The sequence below is a fragment of the Ceratotherium simum genome, chromosome 38 (assembly GCF_057802395.1).
Source record: "Ceratotherium simum simum isolate JZ-2026a chromosome 38, ASM5780239v1, whole genome shotgun sequence".
Lineage (NCBI taxonomy): Eukaryota > Metazoa > Chordata > Mammalia > Perissodactyla > Rhinocerotidae > Ceratotherium > Ceratotherium simum.
Window position 1 is genome coordinate 20,187,674 of NC_141937.1, and position 23,974 is coordinate 20,211,647.

The 23,974-nt window shown below is 40.1% G+C and overlaps 1 protein-coding gene across 4 annotated transcripts in view; it reads left to right on the forward strand.

Moving 5' to 3' along the window:
- The first annotated feature begins 8,211 nt into the window (after positions 1-8,211).
- Positions 8,212-23,974, forward strand: part of ADGRG6 (adhesion G protein-coupled receptor G6) — a 132,061-nt gene continuing 116,298 nt past the window's right edge. For 2 of the 4 annotated variants that reach the window (XM_014796516.2, XM_087425166.1), the window contains exons 1-2: positions 8,214-8,963; positions 16,395-16,495. In XM_014796516.2, coding sequence (XP_014652002.1) covers positions 8,962-8,963; positions 16,395-16,495 — 103 coding nt within the window. In that variant the 5' untranslated portion in view covers positions 8,214-8,961. Of the gene's footprint in view, positions 8,964-9,146; positions 9,355-16,394; positions 16,496-23,974 lie in introns of those variants that run through there. The other 2 variants (XM_087425167.1, XM_087425165.1) reach the window with 2 other exon arrangements.

The window sequence follows — 23,974 nt, forward strand, 5'->3', positions numbered from 1 at the left end:
TATCCTTATACTTCAAGTGATATATCTGTCACTCAATACTTTTGAAATATACAGATAAGATTTTCCACAGGAAATAGGTCCCTTTTAATTATTTAAGTATCTTTGACATTTGACTGTATATTGCTCTGTTGATTCTTTAGATAACAGTTATTGTATCAGTCAGGATCAGCTAGATTTTACCTTAGTAACAAATAACCCCAAATTTAGTGGCTTATGGGAACAAAAGCTTATTTGTCACTCACACGCAACGCTGCATGTTGGCTGGAATAGCTGTTCCACATCATCCTCACTCTGGAACCCATGCTGACGACTCTCCATCATTCTATGATATTGCCGGGTGCTGTGTCAGGAGAAAGAGACGGTGGCAAATTGCACTCTGCTTTATAAAAACTTCTGTCCCAAAATGATACACATCATTTTATACTCACATCCCATTTTTCAAAGCAAGTCACATTACTATGCCTAACATCCAAGGGAAAGGGAACAGGACCCCCACCACGTGCAGAGAAGGACAACCATCACCCTGGTAAACAATCCTAATGACTCCCACAGGTATATCATGGAAAATAGCAAAGGATCATGGATAATCACACAAATTAATGAGAGTCCAACCAATCACACTTCGTCTGCATGATGTCAAGCATCGAAGAGCTTAGACATCTGTTATGTAGCTTTGAACTAGAGAAGAATCGCGTCTCCTTGACTTCATGAGTCTCTTGCACCCATTACTCTTTTTCCATTTCCATTCTTTCCACAACATTTATTTTCTCATCCAGTGCTACTGCAGTCTTCTTCTTGTGTAAATCTTCTCTACTATAGCCCGTCCTGATTAACTCTCTACAAACAGTGCTTTTATCATATGGCTCCCTTGTCAACAAACTAAACAAAAACAGATGTCAGTTAAAAATAAGTCAAACTCCTTAGCCTGGTCCTCCAAGCCTTCCATAATCTCCCAGCACTTAGCCTTTCTTTCCCAATCAGCGTCTAGATCCACAATTGCAGCCAGACTGTTTGCTCACTTACCCTCAAATATTTACCATCTTTTCCTACATTGTTGCTAATGTAGCCCCATCTTCAAGAGTTAACTAAACTTCCAACTCTTCTATGAAATTTTATTCTACGAAAAACTGCCAAGGAACCTTGACATTGGGCTCAGGTAAAATCTTAGATTGAAATGCTTACTTGCTTAATTAATTAATTAACTTTTATTTTACACCTAATATAGTCTAAGAAGTGTGGTAGTTGCATGTGTTAGAAGGTCTAATAGACAGCGGACTTACCACGTTCAAAACTGAACTCTTGATTTTCCCTCCTGAACCTGCTTTTCCCTCACTCTTTTCCAACTCAGTTATCAGCAACTCCATTCGCCCAGTTGTAGAGGTAAACCCCTGAGTACTCTTTGACTCTGCTTCCTCTCATACTCCATATTCAATGATCAGCAAATCACCTTCAAACTATCCCAAGTCCAATTACTTCTCACCACTTACATTTCTATCACCCTAGTTCAAACCATCATTATCTCTTTCTTTGATTATGCAGCCTGCTAAATAGTCTCTCTGCTCCCACTTTTGGACTCCCACGAGTCTATTTCATATATATGTCAGACCATGCTCTTGTCTATTCAAAATTACTCCAATGGCTACTTATCTTAACAATAAAATCCAAAGCCTGTTCTATTGCACATAAGGCACAAAAGTTAGCCTTTTGCCGTCTCTCATTCCATCTTTCTCCTTCAAGTCCAGCCTCTCTGTTCTCCCTGCTCTGGTGTATAGGCCAAGCCCATAATGCCACAGGGCATTTGCACTTGCTTGTCCTTCTTGTTTAGAACACTCTTTCTTCATATACAGTCATACACCATATGAGGACATTTCAATCAATGATAAATTGCATCTATGATGATGGTCCCATAAGATTAGTGCCATATAGCTTAGGCGTGTCTTAGGCTATACCATCTAGGTTTGTGTAAGTATGCTCTGTGACGTTTGTACAGTGATGAAATCGTCTGATGACACATTTCTCAGAATGCATCACCATCATTGAGTGGTGTATGACTGTAACTGCCTGGCTCTTTTCTCCACTTAATTCAAGTCTCTTCTACAATAACATCTTATCGGAGAGGCTTTCCCTGACCACTCTAGAAAAAAATAGTACCTGTCATCCCCGTCTTCTTTAATCTCTTCTTGTTTTACTTTTCGTGGAACTTATCACCACCTGTATACTATATATCTAATTTTTATTGCTTACTACCTACCTCTTCTCCCATCCCAAGTAAATTTAAGCTCAATGAAAGCAGGGACTCTGTTTATTTTTGTTTACTGCTGATGAGTGCTTAGAAAAATACTTGCCATAAAGTAGGTGATCAATATTTTTATTAAATGAATGAATGAATGAAAAGGGAAATTAATAATTATTTGGATGAATATAGCTCTCATTACCACATTTCTTTCCATATTTGATTTTCTTATATAGTTCAGGAGTGTTTTCCAGTTTTTGAAACTGTGAACTTCACAAAAGCAATGTATAGATACAGCTAGATTCTCAGAAACATTAACTAATACCCACCTAGCTAGTGAAAGCCAGTTTTGGAGTACTTTTGAAAACAGGGTAATGCAAGAGCAGAAACACATGTATGCTTGTATTTCCTAGATCCATCTCTTTTTTTCCTTGCATTTATTCTGACCAGACTGTATACTAGAATCTCCATGTAAACGTTTCAGGCAAGTATAGCTGAACCAGGATTGGTCGGTCAAGAGTACAGGTGTTGCAGTCAGAAAAAATTGAGTTTAAGTCCTGTTTGCCTAACCTTTAAGGTCAGCTCTGTGTATCTGTAGGGTTGGTGTGAAGATTAAAGGAGATACTACATGTAATTGTCTTAATAAAGTGTCATGTACACAGGAAGCACTAAGAATGGTGGTAATTGTTGTTGATATTAATATTTTTATTACCCATGGAAGACTAAAGAGCTTCCAATACACGAAAGAGCTTTCCGTACGTGAAGTTCATAGCAGCCTACATTCATCACCAAACAAGAGAATCAGGTTCACAGTACATGTCATGACAGCTTTAAAACAACATACAATTTGTTCTGATTTTCTCAGAAGAAAGGAGGATTTGTGGGAAGTTGAATCTAGCAAACTTGACGTTTCTCCTAGATATTGTCAAGGATGGGTTACACAAAAGGTGGCTTTTGAGCACTTGAAAAGAATGAGATATTACTAAGAACCAGCAAGAGCTCATCAAGAACAAGTCATGTCCTCACACTCACATTCAGGACTGATAACTAGTATGTCTACATTAGTAGATCAGGATAACATAAAAGCTATATGACTTTTCTGATGTATTTAATCTCCTGTGATAATCTGGGGGCTCCAGTTGGAGGAAGTGTACTGGAGGAGCATAAGGCAACATAGATTAACAACTGGTTCAAAACGTGTGCCTTCCAATGTTGATTATCAGTAGATCAGTATCACCAGGAAGCAGGTCCCTCATGGAATTCCCCAGGGGCTTTGCTTGGGTCCGTATTATCATTTATATATTCCAAATGTAGGAAACAGTATTATTAAATCTGCATGTGGTAAAAACTTGGAAGAGATTGTTAACAAGATTAATGAAGAAATCAAATTTCAAATTGATTTCTACAAACTGATACACTGGATTGAATGCAACAAAATAAAATGTACTCAGCCCCCTAACCATGGATTCAGATCATTGCATTAGGGCAGGATGGGCTTTCTGACTTGGTGACAGCTCATGTGAAAAGACTTGGGGCCAACAGCAAGAAGAGGCCACGAGGGAAAAGCAAAATATTGCAAGCCACTCAGCAGGCCTTGATGTGGGCTCTGCTCCCCCTTGCTTGTTGCATGATCTTGGGCCAGTTGCTTAACCATTTTGGACATCAATTTCCTATGTTTAAAATAGGAATAATAGGGCCGGCCCTGTGGCTTGGTGGTTAAGTGCGCGCGCTGCGATGCTGGCGGCCCGGGTTCGGATCCCGGGTGTGCATCAAGGCACCACTTCTCTCTGTCCAGCCTGAGGCCGAGTCCCACATACAGCAACTAGAAGGATGTGCAGCTGTGACAGACAACTATGTACTGGGGCTTTGGGGGCAAAAAATAAATAAAAAAAAAAATCTTAAAAAAAAAAAAAATAAATAAAATAAAATAAAATAGGAATAATAATCATTTGCAAAAAAATTGAATTTGTGGAGGCATGATATTTTTGTGAGATGAACTTTTTGTTTTCCTTTTTCCATTTATTTCCCTTTCTCCTTCTCCCTATTCAAGCTTCTAGCTGGTGTCTGCTCACAGCTTCTGGAAACGACGGGGCAAGGAGAAACCAGAAAGCATTCAGAATGTCTGGATTTGTTTTTCATAACCTTAAGCACCAAGAGAACTGAGGGGAGTTGAAGTACAGATAAAATATTGAGACGCAGCAGAGAAAGAGAAGCTATTGCCCCTCTCACAGGTTAGAAAGGGAAGGGGGAGAGATGGCAGGTTGTTAAGAGCAGGGAGCTGAGAGGTTTTCTACACGCTGCCTCTAGATGGAGACCCAGAGAGGAGTCAAGACCCTAGAGAGAGAAGAGCTGCTTGGAGGGATGAGGCTGATAGACAGTGGCGGCCCATTAGGGAGTCAAGAGAGAGCCATGAACCTGGAGGACCCTCACTGACAAGACTGACAATCTGTCTGGACCAGTCACCAATATCGGTTGACACCCATAAGTAAGGGACCATGTTTCTTCTACCCTCTCCACTGAAGAAAGCAACAAGCCTGGTGAAAGGAGACGAATTGATTTGATTAATGCAGAATGAGAGATTAAAACAGAAATTGAGTTGAATTATTTACAAATTAAGATACACGTCTTGAACAACTTAATCTGTAGAATAAAATTTATATACTCCCTAGCACATAGGAGAAGTTCAATATAATAAAAGCGACTCCTATTCCTACTATAAATATTTTATGTGGCTATTCAAAAGGTCAATATTAACTTTTATTTGCATAAGAGCAATATCCAGTTCAGGAAAGATAAGGGTCCCACTGTTACCTGGGACGATGTGTGAAATCCACTGAGTACTTGTCAAGAGGGCTGTTACTGAGACACACGTTGATAGGGAAGCAGTCACATGTGTAATGAGGAGCCAGGCACCAAATGGTTAAAATAACTTGGGCTATGAGACTGAACCAGGAAAGGCTGAAGAGAGAGATGATAGCTGTCTCCAGATATTTGAAAGGCTTTTTGTGGAAGATAGAATGTCCTTGTTCTGAATGGAAGTTGATGGCATGAATGTTTGATTCAATCAACAGAAAGAGGAAGTTTCTCATAGTCGAGTGTTCGTCAAGGCTCAGGATTCAAACAGATGTTCAATATTCATTCTGTCTGGAATGTTGTCAGAGGATTCCCGTATGCAGAGGAATGTGGTCCTGGCACTTTCAGTTTTAGGATGATACATGGGGCAGGCAGAGGCAACCAAATTCCAGGAAATACTCTGGGTGCTCTGTATGATGAACCATTGAACCCGCCTGATGGGCCTATGAGTTAAACATTATAAGTATTATTACACATCAGGCTTACTTAGCTTACGCAGTGAACTGCTAGAGTTCATAGTGCCGGTAAATGAGAGGAACAAGTTTTGAACTCAGGTTGTTACAGGAAAAGACCACGTACTTTCCTCCACACACTCACTTCCCTCACACGCTCTTCAAAGGAAAAAGAAGAAATCCTTAGTTTGAGGACAAGTCCCAAAATACACAGATTTTACTAATGTGCTGACCAATGACAGGCACTGGCCTCTTGAAATATTTTAGCTATGATTATTTTAATTGTATGGAAATATCAGTAGATAAATTTATGAACATTTAACATATAATAGCACATGTAAGTATACTACGCCTGTCTTCTACATATATGTACATTTGTTTTAGTTACTGTGATGGTTAATTTTATGTGTCCAGTTGGCTGGGCCATGGTGTCCAGATATTTGGCCAAACATTATTCTGAAAGTTTCTGTGAAGGTGTTTTTCAGATGAGATTAACATTTAAATCAGTGGACACTGAGTAAAGCATATTACCCTCCATAATGTAGGTGGGCCTCATCCAATCAGTTGAAGGCCTTACTAAAATAAAGACTGACCTCCTCCAAACAAGAAGGAATTCTGCCAGCAGACTGCCTTTGAACGTGGACTGCAACTCTTCCCTGAGTCTCCAGCCTGCTGCCCTACCCTGTAGATTTTGGACTTGCAGCTCCATAGTCATCTGGGCTGATTCCTTAAGTCTCTCTCTATGTACATATACATATCCTGTTGGTTTTATTTCTCTAGAGAACCCTGACTAACACAGTTATTTATATTTCTTTGTTTGCTCTTATGTTTCCTGGTTTCTTCTAGCTTTAAAATTCTATGAGTGGAATGACTACAAGTATAAGCTTGCAAGCAGATCATTCCCCAGTCAAGCCTTCAGCTAAGACCACAGCCTTAGCCAAAACCTTCATGGCAGTCTTGTGAGAGACACTGAGCTAAGATTCCTGAACCCGAGAACTGTGAAATAATAAATGTTGTTGCTTTAAAAAAATTGTATAAGTGGAACTTCAGTTTCCTTAGGACAGTCTAGTGTAAAGGAGATGGATTTGAATTGGAAGACCTGGGTCCTAGCCCCTGGTCACTTGTAGCTAGTTTGTGCAGATCTCCCATCTCCGGCTCTCATTTCCCTATCTGTTCTGGGAGACGGCTGGACAGTGGAACTTGAGTTTTCCTTAAGTACTACAATTCAACGTCTCTATTAATCATACCGCTTATTCATCAAAATAAATAGTGATGAATGTCACAAGAACACACCCTGGACTTTCATGCCTCTGGATTTGGTGGCAGTGTTCCAGCTTCCTTTCTGCCGGTAGTTATCTGTGCTTAAATCTGGCTCCACCTCTTTTTTCCCACCCCAACAGTTCTCTGTCACTTGCCAATCAATGTTATATAATTTTTTTGGCACTGCTGTGTGTGGCGTGTGCATGTCTGCATGTGTGTGCGCTCACAGTTCAAGCCTGGCTGCTCCGGCTCTCGATGTGTATACAGTTTCGGCATGTGAAGGTTTGCCTCCAGCATTTTGTGGATTAACGCTGGCAGTATAGAAGGGGAAGGGAACTTTTCTCTCTCCTCATCTCCAGGGAGGCGTGTCTAGATCCCTTTGCGGGCAGGGCAGCTACCTTATAGGAGCGCTGGAGCCCAGGTAGCCGGCTTTCCCCTATGAGTACCTGGATTTGCATTTGCAAATCGATCCTACCAAATAAAGTGTTATGTGAATATCTTCCCAGCCCCTGTTAATACCCCTTCATTTTTTTATGGTGAAAATTAAAAAAAAAAGTGTGACTTATCTAGCCCTATACCTGAGTCCCAGTGCAGCAACAGAGAGGGTTCAGGCAGAAGAGTCTCAGGCCAACTTGTGGAGCAGGGAGTTTGTCACTAGTCCCCAAGTTTTGCTTTCACTGAATCCCTCTGCACCCCCTCTCAGACCCCTGAGGCTGTTTCCTCTTCACATCATGGTTCGCTTCCCCACCCTCCTCCATCCCCAATAGTTCTTTCCAGAAGAGATTTGAACGATTCAAACCATGGGCAATGGCAAAGGTTTCAAGTGTTACCGTTCCATGGGGTATTTAGATGCATTTAAACAGAAGACAAAATTCTAAGCCAAAAGGATCACTCTTTGGTTGTGGAACTACAGGTGTCCACAATCAGTGGGAGAAGGTAGCGGGTGTATTTCCGTGGTGGGTGCGGTGGTGGGCATGAGCATACTGCAACCTCCACCAGCAGTTCCTCCCAAGGCTGGTCTTCATCCTCGGCTGGAGGAGGGCGTGTTGGGGGACTCGCACCCCCTCCAGCCCTGCAGAGACCAAGAGAGGCGCTGATGGTATGGGGTGGCTGAGTGTGCTCTAAAGACAGAGGAACTCTCCCTTCACTTTGATTATTAGAGAAAAAAAAAAGAAAGAACAAAAGAAGGAAGAGGAGAGAGAGCTAGACAGAGAGAGAGAGATGAGTGAAAAGGAAGGAGAAGAACGCAGAACGTGGCGCAGGGGTCCCGCGCGCACTCGGGGGGCTGGGGGCGCGGGATCCCGGCGGGCGGGGAGGGGATGCCCACATCACCGCCTGCATTGCGAGCTGCCGGTTTCTGGCGCGGAGGGAGGGTCTCCTGGATTCGGGGCTGCTGGCTTTCGGGTGACCACCGGTCTGCCCCGTCCCCTCCCCGCCCGGGAGCTGAGCCCGGCGCGGCTGCCGTCTCCCACTCCCACCCGGCCCCCTCGAGGCTGTGCTCGCTGCCGTCCGCGCGGCGCCCTCCCGCCCCGCAGCCAGACTGCTCCCTTTCTGCCCCGGCCGGCCATCCTGGGTGGGGCGGCTGCGCCCTCGGAGGCCGGGACTGGGGCCGCCCCGGGGCCGGGCCAGACGCCGCGCGCCGCCGGGCCGGCCGCACCTGAGCCCCCAGCTCGGGCCAAGCCTCGCGCCGGAAGCGCGGGCGGAGGGACGGGCGCCCGGGCAGCCTGCGCGCGGGGGGGACGGGAGCCACAAAGGGCGACCACGTGCGGCCTCGCGCCCGCGGGGCGAGGACCTGCCGAGTCGGACCCCTGCGCCCACCCACCCCGCGCGCCCAGAGCGCCCGGCGCCAGCGCAGAGGGCGCCCCGGCTGCCTCGATCGTCCCGCCCTAACTTCTTCAACTTCTCTGCAAGGAGGAACCTGCGCCCGGATCGGATCCGCACTTGAACTCCGCCGCGCCGGCCCTCCACCTTGCGCCGCCCCGAGCGCGGGCGGGGAGCGGCTCCGGGAAGCCCTGATGAACTCTCCAGAAAGAGCGTGAAGGCAGGTCCGCCGCGCTCGGCCCTCGCCGGGATCTCCCTTGGGGAGCTGGGAGCAGCAGAGCCGGGAAAGACGGTGGAGAATGATCGTGCGGCCCCTGAGGACCTCTGCGCAGTAATGCCAACATGTAAGTCTCACAGCTCAGAATTCCTTCACACCTTTACCTGTATTCCCCCCCATCACCCCCCCCACCCTCAACTAAATGATTTTGTAAGGCCTTCAACTGCATCGATTGAATAAACCGGTTTGTCTTCGGTTTGCTCCCCGAGGCATTGAGGAGCCAGCTGGTATTGCCACATGGAGTTGTGACATGTGTGTGCGGCTTACTTTTTTCCAGCGAGAGGTAAACCTCACATTTGGGCGGTGTAAAGCATAATAAGAAGGGCAGAACTTCAAGAATGGGGAAAACGTGTTTTCGATTCAAATTCAACAAGGAGTAACAGGCAAAGGCGCCTCCATCCAGGAGCCTTGCCCTGCCAAGAAAGCGCGCTCCTGGATCAACACCGGGGGCTTGGAAGGTACTGGTATGCTGAGAAATGTTGACTTGACACATTGTCACCCTTGACTGTAGAAGTTATTCTTGGATCTTTGGGTTATTTGAATATGGTTAAAAAGAAAAAGCACGCAGAAAAGGTTCTTGGTTGTACTTTGCACATTATAAAGTAGTTAAGGAATATGTCATTTTCGTGATAGGTTGGATCCGTGAAGTGACTTCTACAGAATTCTATAGAATTAGAAGCGGGAGGCTATAGGGCGATGAAATGGTTAGAGAAACCTAATAGGTTTTGCTTCTGTGGACTTGTCATCTAAGTGGTGAGGTGCCTTGGAGCGACCCCGCGAAAAGGGCCACCGTGCACCGCTTGGCCTTCCAGAATGGAAAAAAGGAAGGTTGTTCTCAAGAAGGCCAAGCATATTTTTGCGGCTAACTCCGAATTTACTTTTTCTTGTAATATGTAATTTTCCCTCTGGTGTTTTATTTACTCTTGGGCAGGTACCCTGATAGACATTTTGCTCCCTTCCACTAATACACAAGAGTTTCTAGAAATGGAGATACACCCTCCCTCCCCAACTATTAGAAGCTTATTTATTTCCACTTAAATTTCCTTTTTCAGTTTATTACCTGGGAAAAACATGCCCCTCAGGCCCTGTCCTTCCCTTCCTTGCGCTGTCTGTCCCCTCCCCACCCAGCACACATTTTTAAAACAGGAAAAAAAGTAGTGGCCACAAGCCTAGCGTCCCGCAGCTCTGTTCCTAGTGGTGAGCAGTCTAATTAGAAAAGAACCACTTATTTTTATTAAAGCTGCATGTGAAGTAATTCCACACCTGTGAGTTTTAAAGTTTTATTTATGCCAGTGGAGTCTTTGAGATATAACCTGAAAGAATTTATTTTGGGCTACAGCCAACTGTCTGGTATAAGACTTGTGCTCACATACAGGGGACACATTTTGAATGAATGTGAGTTTGTTTTAAACTTCAGTTTTTCCTGAAAATATAGTAGGGTTTTTAACAGCAGATGTTTGTCTAGCTTCCTTTCAGCTTTCCTAGGTAGATCTTGTGGGGAAAAAAAAGCACATTACACACACACGCAAAGTGTGGATACCAGTTTTTAAAATAAAAGATGTGAAACTGATCAACAGGTAAGGTAAAAATTTCCTGATTATGGAATTAAGTTATATAGTCCATTTGAATTCCACGTGATTAAAAAATCTTACGTCATTACAGAGTAAAAGCATGAATGTTTAATCATATAAAATATAGTTTAGTACCCTGATTTGAGTTTCTTTATTGGACTATTTTGACTGAAAGTTTTTCCATTTCTTGCTAGATTATAACCATTTTTTTTCCATTTTGCTGTTTATAATTTATGTGGAATGGTTTAAGACGATCTGATTCTTTTTAGATATTAGTATGTTAGAATGTATATAAATAATGCCAATCTTTCCAAGGTAAATATTCCTACTATCTTCTTGAAAAATGTTACCATGGGGAACATAAACTATATTATCTTAAATTTTAGTAGGTTCAAGTACACACGCTACATAAGTATATTTTCTGCCTACTTTTTGTGGAGAAAGAGTATTTATATATTGTTACGCTCAAGTTCTGAAATTACGGACTTTGTAAATATATTTTGGAGTTGTAGTGACTGCATATTTTTTATACCCTAAGAAATTTAATAGATTTAGCAAGACTTGCATTAATTGGTCTCAGGCTGCATGAAGCCACTGTTCCATTTATGGCTTATATAAATTACATGACATTGTGCTTTTCCAATGTGAATGGTGAATGAGGCTATTGTCTCTTGGCTTATGGGAAATATTAGAAGCTTGTAGTTTTACTGCCTAACTGGACACGTCACTCTGATTTCTGGAAATAATGATTTGAAAGAGAATCAGTTTATATATTAAAAATAAACTGACAACCGCTTCCTTAAACTTGACCATTTTTCTAACTGCCCGTATCTTACAGAGTTTACATTTCCGATGAGATGATTAAAAGTTTCTAGAGACAATTTAGACTTTAGACTAAATAGAAAAAGACTTTGTTCAATGTGTGTGGCATGCTTGGGCAAAAACTCTATCTTTCCACTTTCATTTCTAATTGGGTGACATTATTACATCATCTACATTGGATGACATTAAGATGCATACTGAGTGACTGGAGTAATAACATTTAAAAAGACATTTCAATAGTAACAAAAAATGCCAATAAAACTTGAGCGTGGCTACCTGAGTATTATCTTAGTTTCCCTTATATTCATTACTCGGGATGGAATTATTTGGAATGCCTTAAGGAAAACTTCAAGATTACTGTATTTAAAACATTTGTAGCAAATCTAACAAAGGCTGAACATATTTAGTATAGAACTGATTAAAAAAATCACAAATCAGTAAAAAAAAAATATTTACATTGTAACAGAAAACTATACAAATAACTTGAACATGCCAATCCAAAGAAAGGAAATACAAAGGAGACACCATTTCTGTCAAACTGGTAATGATTAAAGCAACAATACTCAATACAGTCATGTGCCACATAGCAAGATGTTTTGGTCAATGAGAAACCACATATACGATGGTGGTCCCATTAGATTAGCAGCATATAGCCTAGGTGTGTGGTTGGCTATACCATCTAGGTTTGTGTAAGTACACTCTATGATGTTCGAATGACGACGAAATTGCCTAAGGACGCATTTCTCAGAACATAATCCCTCTTTAAGTGACACACAAGTGTGTGATGAGAGTGTCATGAGATAAACATTGATACACTTCAGTGTAAATGTGTTTGTGTGTATTTAACTTTAGGAATAATTTTAAACCTACAGAAAAGTTGCAAGAATACTACAAAGAATACGTGTATACTCTTTATGCAAAATCACTTGTTGTAAATATTGACCCTATTTATTTTATTATTTTCTTTCTTCCTCCCTCCACCTCCACTCTCTGTACACACACACACACACACAATTTTTTTCCAGAACCTTCTGAATGTGAGTTACATACATCAGGGCTTCAGGGTTTACTTTTTAATTGAAATTTTTCTTGAGATCTTTGTAGAGTCACATGAAGTTCTAAGAAGTAATCCAGAGAGATCCCACATACCTTTTACCCAGTTTCTCCCAATGGTAACATTTTGCAAAATGGTAGTACAATATTACAACCAGGATATTGATACAATTCACCTCTCTTTTTCAGATTTCCCCAGTTTTACATGTGCTTCGTGTGTCTGTGTGTTTCTCAAGGTTGCCTTTTAATTTCACTTGTGGTACAAGCCAGTTATGCATGTTACAGCTCAAGTAAAGGCCCAGATTTGTGCAGATTTGAAGAGTGAACCTTTCTGCCTTTTTGAAGCAGGGGCGAACTCAACTCAATAGAAAAACTTAACTTCAGAAATAGAATAGCACTTTCTTTTTTTATTCATTGCACAGGCTCAGGAACATGATCTTTAACCAGAAGAAGAAATACAATTATAAGCAGACTTGAATAAACCAGGTTACCAATCTTTTCACTCTGGAAGAATTAAGGTATTCTTTGTGCCACTCCTCAAACCCCTGTATGAAAAGATTTGCCGTAGAAATACAGTTGGGATATGAAGAATGAAGCTAATTCTGACTATTGCTGGTATTAATAGAATTGCTACTGTGTCAATTTCTCCACTAATTTCAAAATTTCTTCACTAATTTCTCTTTAAATTGTGACATTTAGGGGCGCCAGTAGGAGTAAAGAGATGGAAGATGGTAGGTTTTTTGGATTATTTCGGTGATACATTTGAATTAAATCACATCCATAAGAGGTCATACCTACGTTTAAAACAATTCCTATGAAAGGGAATTGTTCTAAAGCTTCCTCAGACAGGACTCGAGCATGTTGTATTTTGTAGCCTATACAGATCGAAAAGGAAAGTAGGTATGCAATAGAGCTAGCTTGGTTCTCAGAAAGGACAGGCGACTTGGAAGCCTGGTGACACAGGGTGTCTTTTGGCTCTGCCACCATTGATTATGTGACCTTGCGCAAGTCATTGAGCGTCGTAGTTTTTTTCACCTGTGAAACGATAGGTTTTCTTGCGTAATTTTTAGATTCTTTTCAGGTTATAGAAGTCTGTGACTTGTTTACTTAAAAATGTTCTTGGTCTCTTCTCTAGAACTTTGAGGCCACAACCCAAGTGACATAGATTGTATTAAGTTTTCCATAGTTCCCATTTGGAATCTTAGTAACCCTGTTCGGGATTTTCCGTTCTTGTGAGAAAGTTGTTTTAAGTCTCAGGGATGTGTCTTTGCCAAGTGATCCCCTGAGAAGACAGACAGTGCTTTCCTTCCTCTGTTCCATTCTTAAATTATTTGTTTCTGTTCTTCAGTAAACAGTAAAGTGGACGAAAGCTGGCGTGTCATATGGTTTATGTTTCGGTACAAGTGCTTGCCCCGTCCTGGGCTCCTTCTCTGTGCGAAGTGATGCAGTCTTGAGAACTGGAATGCATCAAGCCCTTGGTAGTCATGAGCGCTACCGTCTGATGCGATTGTAGGTCACTTTTGTAAAACAGCTTCAGCACTGGAGATGGAATCCCTACATGTCGGAACCTTTTATAGCAGAAGAAAGTAGCGTGAGCACCTAAAAGAAACTGTGAATGTTGCCAAGCTGATGAACCTGATTCCCTGGGTATTGTTTGGAGAGCGTGTGAACTTAAGAGGGGGCCGTTATTCACGTATTGATAAAGGAGAATTGTCATGTCCCACAAAGATGAAGAATCTGGAAGTTCTGTTGGTCTGAGCCACCCTTCTGTTAATATCTGTAAGACTGGCGGCCAGGTGTGATTGGTCTGCCCCATTATTTCTCTGGGCCTCAGTTTCCTCCTCTGTGGAATGAGGAGGTTAGACTTCATCTTTGGAGCTCTAAACTTCTTTGGATGTGTAGTCGTGTTTGTGTCTTAGAAGCATACTCATTCCTCCCCAGCGTGAAAGGGGAACACCTCATTCATCCAGCATCAATGGGAAATGGACTCATTCTTCCAGATGAGTGAACGTTCCGTGTGACAGAGGTTTATCATCTACCTTTTTTAAAGCCCTAAGTGCCGTGCAATGTTATCGCCAGTTCTTTTTGGTGGATAATATCCTATTTACAGAAGAGGAAATAGTCTCAGAGTTTAAGTACTTGCCCCCAAAACCACACAGTAAATCGAGGCACCAGGACGTAACTCTGTGCTGTTCCAGAGTTCACATCCATTATTACTATATTATTATTATTATGAGTTACTATAACATCATCTCATAAGCGGTAACACTGCTCTTAATTTCAAATATTTTGATGGATGTATTTGAAAACATTGAAATACAAGAGTATTTCCATACAAAAAATACTCTTCAGATCTTAACCATTTTCTAGTTTAGAATTTCCTTTAGGAGCTGCATGATGCTGGAACTTCTAGTTTGGTGAATATAAAAACCTGGCATGAGTGTCACATACTACTCGAAATTTCTATATTCATGGAAGACATTTCATTTCTGTTCCCAAAAGTAGCCACCAAGTCAATTGATTGGTGTTGGCTTATGAGATTAGTCCTATTATCTATTCTTATTTAAGTCTTTTCTTTTGATTTCACTGTGGACAGAATAACCACGCTTACGTTAGAGTGCCCGGGATGACAGTTATAATAGTAATAGCTAATATTTGGTGAGTGCTTGCTGAGTGTCAGACACTGTTCTTAAAAGACATGATCTGATTTAATCATCTGGCACCTCGGTGGACTAGGTACTGTTGCTATTTCTATGTTACAGGTGAGAAAGAGGAGGCACAGGGGGTTGAGTAACAATTTCCCAAGGGTTGCATAGTTTGTAAGCAGCAAACGCTGGTCTGGCTGACTCTCGAGTTCTCTTTGCTTCTTAGATGGTCTCTAACAGTGAAAGACTCTAACAGTAAAAGATTGAAAATGCAGGGTTGAAGCCAGTTCAAGAATCATTTGATGTCTTTTTTTGCTTATTTGGATATTTCTCTTCCCACTCTTCTGGTTTTCTATTTAGTAATACGTTTTACTCCAGATTAGCAACCTTCAGGTAAAGAAAATACTACTACGACTCTGAAGTATCTTATTTAGTTGTGCCTCTTTTTAGAAATAAAGTGACTCTCAATTACCACTTATGGCCGAGGTAACTCCCTTTGGGGATTTTAAGATCTGGTGAGTTCTTACTGCTGCTTAACAATCTTCCTGCCTCGTGACTCTCCTGCTTTGCCAGTCCATTTTGGTGACTGACTGTTATACTTGATGTCCCCTTCACTGATTTGCCTCTTTTGATGGGGCTGAGTCAATGAAAGGTATCATACCACTGTTTCAAGCCAAGATAATATGGATGTTCCTGTCTAAATTGTTATTAAGTATAATTTTGAGTTTAAAGATGAGACCATTGTACAGAGGATGACTTGAGAGTTCTCAAAACACCACTCTTTCATCTAATGTCATTTGCTAGTTTCTATAATACTTAGTGTTTACTAGCTATTTAAAAACATTGACAGCTATTGCTATATATAAAGGAGTTATTCTTTTTGGATGTTAATGCTTCAGTGCTTCATTTTCAAGAAAAGAAGTTGGGCAATTTATTTTTGTTTTAAATATTTCCATTTGTAAAGCAGCAAAAGTTATCAAATGAAAACATTTCCTTTAGGTCTAAATTTCTGGGAGATTACAGGGGAGTTGATATAAACATCCTCTTGCTACCCAGGTGCGCCTGTAACTGGGAGGCTGGAGGCTGAAGCTGAAATGGCTTTAGTTTTTAATAAATGACTTTTTTCTTGAATTATCTGAATATTTCCCCATCTTCAGGCAGAGATCACTTATTACATCGTCTCTGATAGGAAGGTGCCGCCAGGTGGCAAATAAAATACATGGATTTTTTTCTTTTGCCTATTTAGCTTAAAGGAGATAGTTAATTTATCATCTTTAAGGTTCCTTCTTTATTTGGAAGCAAGACTGAAGGTTCCTATTTTTCGGTCCCTGCTGGAAACTGTCACCTGTATTGTTCTGATGCTTTATTGAATGTCAGTGTCCTGATTGTTGCTTTTTTCCACTGCAGGATGTTTCTCTCAGGTCGAATGTGGAGCTGTCATTGGAAGTGGAAGCCAAGTTCTCTTTTGTTCTTATTTGCTTTTTATATTGTCTGTGTTTCTCGCTCAGGTGAGTAAGACTCGCTCTTTCAAACTACGAATTTAATAATGATTCCCTTGCCTTCAGGATAAGTGTGCTACTTATTTAAGGAACCCTAACTTTATTTTTTGTCATTTTTTTTCTTTTTCTGTCCTTTCAGGCTTTTTCTGTTCATGGCCTCTCGTTCCTCTTGAATTCTGTGTGAATAGTGTTACTTTGATCATTGTTTTATTTTCTAATGAGTATATTTCTTTAATCTTTGTGGCATTTCTTTTGGTTTTATTTATTTATCTAGCCCATACTGAATGATGAGATAGCTACATATTTGACATTAAAAACGTGCTAGCTGTTTCTTCTACTATTGAATAAATATACAGTACTTCATTCTCTCTCTTTTCAAGTTTTCAAATAGTTATTTATTTATGGAAAGTAAAGTTTAGACTTTACTGTTTTTTTTATTTTGATTTTATTACCACGTTGCAGTATAAGAGAGGAATTTGAAATTAAGTGTTTAGACCAGGAAGTTTATTTAGTTGACTTGGTATAAAAAAATTAACTTCAATTGTATTATGTTGGGAATTAAAATACCTAATTTTTGTAATTACAATTTTTTTTCTAAACTTTGGAACAAGATTCTTTTAACCATTGTTGAAAGCTAAATTTTCTATACACAGCTAATTAAATGAATAAGCCAGTCAGAACCGAGGAATGTGAATGATGTTTAAAAAGTAAACTGTTTCTTCATTATCTGCTTTTGTTACTGAGCAAACTGAATTTCTCTTAAGTCCATTTTGTTTTAGTCTTTTTTTATTGCTGTATTTATTCAGTTTATTATATTTTCTTTTAGAATAAAATCATTACTCATGAAGTCTTATGTACTTATTACTTGGGATTTATTTAAGATTTTATAAATTGCAGATTTATAATATATCTGTATGTTATTATAAATAATACATTTAACAAATCATGGAAATAGTTTGCTAAAATTGCTTATTCATGGATAAAGAAATACAACTTGTATTTAATATGTAAATAGTTTTTCCCAAGCCAACAAATATTTTAAGAGTTTCAGGTAGTTGCTTGGAAAATCCCTGGCACTTGTTTAATGACTTCAAAACAAAACTGATCTTTGAGTGAATATTTTTATGTATTTGTTTCAATTTCATTATGAAGTCACTCTTTATGTTACTTTCATTGCCAGAAAGAGGAAACAGACTTGTAAAGAGATCTGAAAATTACATATACATTGTATTTTTATGATGTACAGTGCTGAACTATTTCTTACCTTTCAAAAGAGATCCTCCAAGAACTAATTACCTGATGTAAGATAAATTATGAGATTAAAATTAGTTGAGGTCTATTTGCTTTCATTTTTGTTGGGTCATGGTCTTTGTAAATGTTTAAGACTTCTTCAAACCTTAAATTGGGACTTTTTATTTTCAATGTCAACATTTTAATTGATATATGCACATTCGTTATTTTAATCATTTGAATAAATGAAATGAAATGCATGTTTTTAGACCAATTAAAAGGAGTCAACTGGGCTGGGACTAGGGCGAGACAAGAGAAACACCTAGGGTACAAAATTTAAGGAGGCCCTTGTTCTTAAGGTCATGGGAGTCAGAGTATTTACAGTTGTTTTTAAGTTACTGTCTCACACAAGAAGTCTTTTTAAAAAAAGTCTTTCACGAGCCAGCCCGGTGGCGCAGCGGTTAAGTGCGTGTGCTCCGCTTCCGTGGCCCAGGGTTCGCAGGTTCGGGTCCCGGGTGCACACCGACAGACGGCCTGTCAAGCCGTGCTGTGGCTGCGTCCCATATAAAGTAGAGGAAGATGGGCGCGGATGTTAGCCCAGGGCCAATCTTCCTCGGCAAAAAGAGGAGGCTTGGCATCGGATGTTAGCTCAGGGCTGATCTTCTTCACAAAAAAAAAAAAAAATTCTTTCACTACCCAACACTTGCCGTGTATCATGTAAGGCTTTGTGACAGATGCTTATCTGTTTACTCATTGAGCCAGAACATTTTGTATCTATATGTCTGTAACCATGACTCACTTAAAATGCCACCACCTGACTCATGAATATCTGAAGTCACAAAAATGCTGTAGGGATTGTTATTGGCATTTTAATATAAAATTTTTGCCTTATTAGATAACTCAGTATAGAGTTCCTTAAAATAATGCATATTAAAACTTTAGATAGATCTAAGTTTTCAAAGTCCTATCTTTAAATCGTAGCGTAATTCCATATATTTTTGAAGACCAATTAGTGCTTACCTGTGATGTTATCTCTCCATATATACACTCTTTGACTTCTTTTGCTTCTCTGGATGACCCCGAGATGATCTTATCGAATCCAGTGGCTTTAAATGACATCTTGTTGCCAGTGTCTCCTAAATCCATATCATCAGCCCTGGCTCCCTCCTGGACCCTGGAGTCACCTCTTGGGTTCATTATTCTCATCTGCACTTGGATATATAATAGACCTCAAACTTCACATGGGCAGCCTCTTGATTCCTACCTCCTATCGCCAAATCTACTGCCCTCGCAATCAGTACAAGCCAACCTACTACCCGGCCAGTCTCTCCACCCTCACGATTTTCTAGACACTTTGGCTTTTCTGTTTTTTTTTTTTGGGTGAGGAAGATCAGCCCTGAGCTAACATCCGATGCCAATCTTCCTTCTTTTTGCTGCGGAAGACTGGCCCTGGGCTAACATCTGTGTCCATCTTCCTCTACTTTATATGGGATGCTGCCACAGCATGACTTGACAAGCACTGTGTCCCTGCATGCCCGGGATCTGAACCCGGGAGCCCTGGGCCGCCACAGAGGAACTCGTGCACCCAACCGCTGTGCCACCCGGCTGGCCCCTGGCCTTTCTATTTTTTAACGATGCCTTCTAGTGCCCTCTTCTTCCCAATCTGCACACGCTTGGTTCTTTTTTAACACTCAGATCTTAATTATTACCTCAAATAAGCCTTGCTATCCCCCCATTCAAAGGACCTCCATTGTCATTGTCACATTACCCTTTAGTGATAATCTGTATAGTTTTGGTTACTCTCTTGATTGTTACTGTTTTGTTAATTTGACTGAGACAGCTAGCTTGGAGGCTTGGCAAAACCTCTTTTTGTTGCTAAGATTGGCACTTAGTTCAGGTGATTAAAAATTAGAATCTTATAGTTTAATTCGGAGAACATCCATAGTTGAATTCATATAATGGAATTGCAATGTTAAGTCTCCTAGTAGGTAAGTTAACACTTGTAGTTTCGTGGAGCGTTTACAAAGCAAATAGTATACAAGGTTTGTGCCCCTCAAGATTTTAAAAAGTGACATAGAAAAAGAACTCATTGTCTCTTGACAAGTGATAAATATAATTTTTAATAAGAAGTACAACAGAATAACAGCTGAATAGTTAAATTGGGCCCATAGAAGTGCAAATTACAAAACGTGATTGTTTTTTACCCACTAGCTTGACAATAGCCAGCCCTGGTGGTCTAGTGGTTAAGATTCGGTACTCTCACCGCCGCGGTCTGGGTTTCATTTTCTGGTTAGGGAACCACACCACCGGTCTGTTGGTTGTTATTGTACTGTGACAGTTGCGTGTTGCTGTGATGCTGAAGGCTGTGCCACCAGGATTTCAAATACCAGCAGGGTCACCCATGGTGGACGGGTTTCAGTGGAGCTTCTAGACTAGACAGACTAGGAACAAGGACCTGGTCACCCACTTCCGAAAGAATTGGGTATGAAAACCTTGTGAATAGCAGGGGAGCGTTGTCTGATAGAGCGCTGAAAGGTGAGAGGATGGCTCAGAAAGACCGGGTGGGTTCTGCTCTACTGGACATAGGGTCACTAGGAGTTGTAATTGACTCTGTGGCACTAACGACAAAACTTGACAATATTTAGACAAGTTGATAACATTCAGTATTATCAAAGGTGTTGGGGCACGTACCAACACCGTTGGCTCTGTCTTTTGGGAGAGTAATTGGGCAACATTTTTAAAAATTAAGAATGTGTATCCTCTTTGACGTATTCCTCCCACATATAGGTATCTATCCCATAGAAATAAAAAACATAATAAATATACAGAGAAATATGCACTAGTCTGTTAACTGTAACATTGGAATAGCAAACAGTTGGTAAAGACTCTAATTGTTCATCACCAGGGGAATGGCAAAGAGATTATTTTACATTCATATCATGAAATACCATCAGCCATTCAAAACAGTGTGGCCAAAGTGTGTATATTGCTTGGAAAAATGTCCATGATAATAATGTTAAATTATAAAGCTAATTGCAGAACAATATAAGATTATCCCAGATTTGTAATAGGTTGTATTACAAAACTGGAATGTATAATGTATATATATATGTTTATGTAAGGCTGTATAAACATATTAATAAAACACGGAATAATTCACACCAGGCTTTAAAATGGGTCATCTCAGAGGCATAGGTTGAAGCAAGAAGTGGGAAGGCATTGGAACTTTATACAACTCTGAATTGTTTGCCTTGTTACAGTGGGCGTATGTTACTTTAGTAATTTGGAAAAGCAAAAAAACCTGATAAAATTCTTTTTTTTAAGCCACATTAAAAAAATGGCCAGAGAGACTGTTGAAGTGTATGAATAATTTTCTGTTAGCCACGTAACTGTTACTTCTGGTCGTTCTTCCCTTGATAAGAATCTCTAAAAGGTGTTTCAAATAGTAACCTCTTTTTATGTGGCACGACTCTCCATGACTCTGAAGATGGATGATGATATCTCAAGCAGACAGAGGTTATGCCTTCGAGTAAGTGGGAAGCAAACATCAAGAGGCAATGAATTCCTAAGCAACCAGGAGGCTGTTTCCACACAGATAGCCTTAGTCATGAGCACGGAGGGAGGAGCCTCCCTTCTCCCCTGAAAATCGATGATATCAGCAGATTATTTCAAAGCTCACTGTTATTCTGATGTCTATGATACATCAACAGCTAAAAGGGGAAATGTGTCTGAAAGTACAATCTGGCCTGAATTGTGTGCTGTCTAGCCCAGAGCACAACACAGTTCTGGAAGACGGGTGATTGGGCAAAAGGAATCTTGTGCCTTTTTTTTGTTTGTGTGTTAATTTTTCTCATGATCATAGAATGAGCAATTATTTTGCAGTATCAATTACGTTGCAATCTGCATTTAAGTGTTAGACTTATCACTTTATACATATTTTAATAGTTGATCAAAAGGCTTTCAAATGCATAAAAAATAATAAATCTTTAAATAATAAATAAATAAAATAAATAATAAAAATATTTATTTATTAAAATAAATAAAATAAAATAATAAATATTAAAATAACAAATAAAAAAATAATAAAATCTTTTATAAATCTGCCAGTTTTTTAGCCATTTTAGTCTTAATATGCCCTTAAAATTACTAAATAAATGTATCCAGACAGTCAAAAATTAGGCTCTAATTGTGCGAATGATTCTTATCATGTGAAGAAAGAGCCAGAATAATGATTAAGTGACTACAGAAAATTATATGATGATAAATGTTTAGGGTTTTTTTTTCAATCAGGGTCAAAGGCTCCAGATTACCGTCTAAAGGTTTCAGCTAAAGGGCTGTTTTCCGTTCTGTGCTTCAGATGAGAAGAGCCAGTTTGAATCAACAAACCCTAGGAAGTTTGCGTGCAAAACTTTCTTTGAGGCATCTTCTCAGATAATTTCCTTCGTATATCTTTGAGATGATCTGAATTTGATGTAGGTAAATATGGAATCCTACACTAGGGTCATAAAGTCAATTACATAATTGTGGAATGGAGGTGACTTATCACCACAGTGGCAATTTCAAGTGACTAAACAGTGTCATGGGGCCACTGATGAAACTGACCCCATATTAGGAAGAAGGGGATGTCAGCAAAGAGTCCTACTCTCTACTAGTTGGATCATACTCATCTCCAGGCATGGTTGTCATCATTTACAGAGAATTCATAAACAAGAGAGTATCTAGACCAGGCAGATCAGCCTGGTGATGAGTCTCCAGCAGTCTGAGAATGTATCACAGCATCTCTGTCTACAGTCTGTTATGTGAAGCCTCTGTGGGGGTGGGCTGCAGCTGTGCACTCACGTCCTTGTGTCAGCCACAACATTGTGGCTTTTGTGTAACAGTTTTTTTTAGAAAAGAGTAAAAATCCCGCTGAATGAAAGAAAATTAGAGAAATGGCACACCTACTTTGGAGTAGGAAAGTCAGTCAGAATAAGATAGTGGTCTTTAGATATTTGAAGAGTGGTCATTTGGAAGTGATAGTGGACTTATCTTAAGCATCTCAAAGAACAGAGCTAGGATGGTGGAGTTGATACCCTAAGTACCGTATGACTCTCCTAGTAATTGGTTGCCAAAACATAAAACCTCTTGTCCTTCAAATTCCTCATCACTGGAAATCAGGACATGAAGAAGGAATCTTAATATCGAAGAGGAATTTGTGCTAAAAACTTTGAAGGCCTCCTTAGGTGACAATTTAATCATAGACTGGGTATGTGTGTAGTATACAACCTGTTTTTTTTTTTTTTTTATGAAGAAGATTAGCCCTGAGCTAGCATGCAATGCCAATCCTCCTCTTTTTGCTGAGGAACACTGTCCCTGGGCTAGCATCCGTGCCCATCTTCCTTTCTTTATATGGGACGCCGCCACAGCATGGCTTGACAAGCGGTGCGTCAGTCCGCACCCAGGATGCGAACCCCGGGCCGCCGCAGCAGAGTGTGCGCACTTAACCACTGTGCCACCAGGCAGGCCCCAACCTGGATTTTGATGTGCAAGTAGTTTTAATTGTTTTACCTCAAAAGTTTCTTCTGTGTGCATTTCCTTCCAATTTTAGTGGTAATTTTTATATTAAACTAGAGATGGCGCAGGTAACTTTCTTGGATGAGATAAATCCAGGAAACTCTAGACTTTGGCAGGTACGAAATTTTCTGCCACTTGGAAATGAATAATTTTTTAAGGAGTTTTCCTTTTATTTTCAGCAAGTATGTGCTTTTTTCAGTGCCATTCTTACTAAGATTTCAATATCACAGTATTCAGTAAGTAAAGAATGTGGAAAAGAACAAAATGGAAAAGAACCAAAGGGAGAGAGAAAAAACTTATTCCAGATCTCATAAGTAAATATATTTTACAGGGTGGGGCAGCAGAGGAGGAAAGAATGGAGGTTAGATGAGAAAATATGTTAATCCCACAATGAGCGTGAAGTCACAATATTATGAACATCCTTTCCCTTCCACTGAACTAAGATGATTAAACACCTGAAAAGAAAACAAGGTCGTTTGCCAGCACATGGGTGGTGGCCACCACCAGTTCAGATGATCCTTTTTAACCATTTTCTAAAAAAAAAAAAAAAAAAACCCAAGAAAAACTCTCAGAGAGGAATAAAGTAGTCTATGGGGACTATGTTACTACCATATTTCTATGGTTAAGACTAGTTATCTTGATTTTTTTAAAAAAAATCATTAAAAATATTTACAGCCAATTAATCTTTTTAGATGAACACCTTTC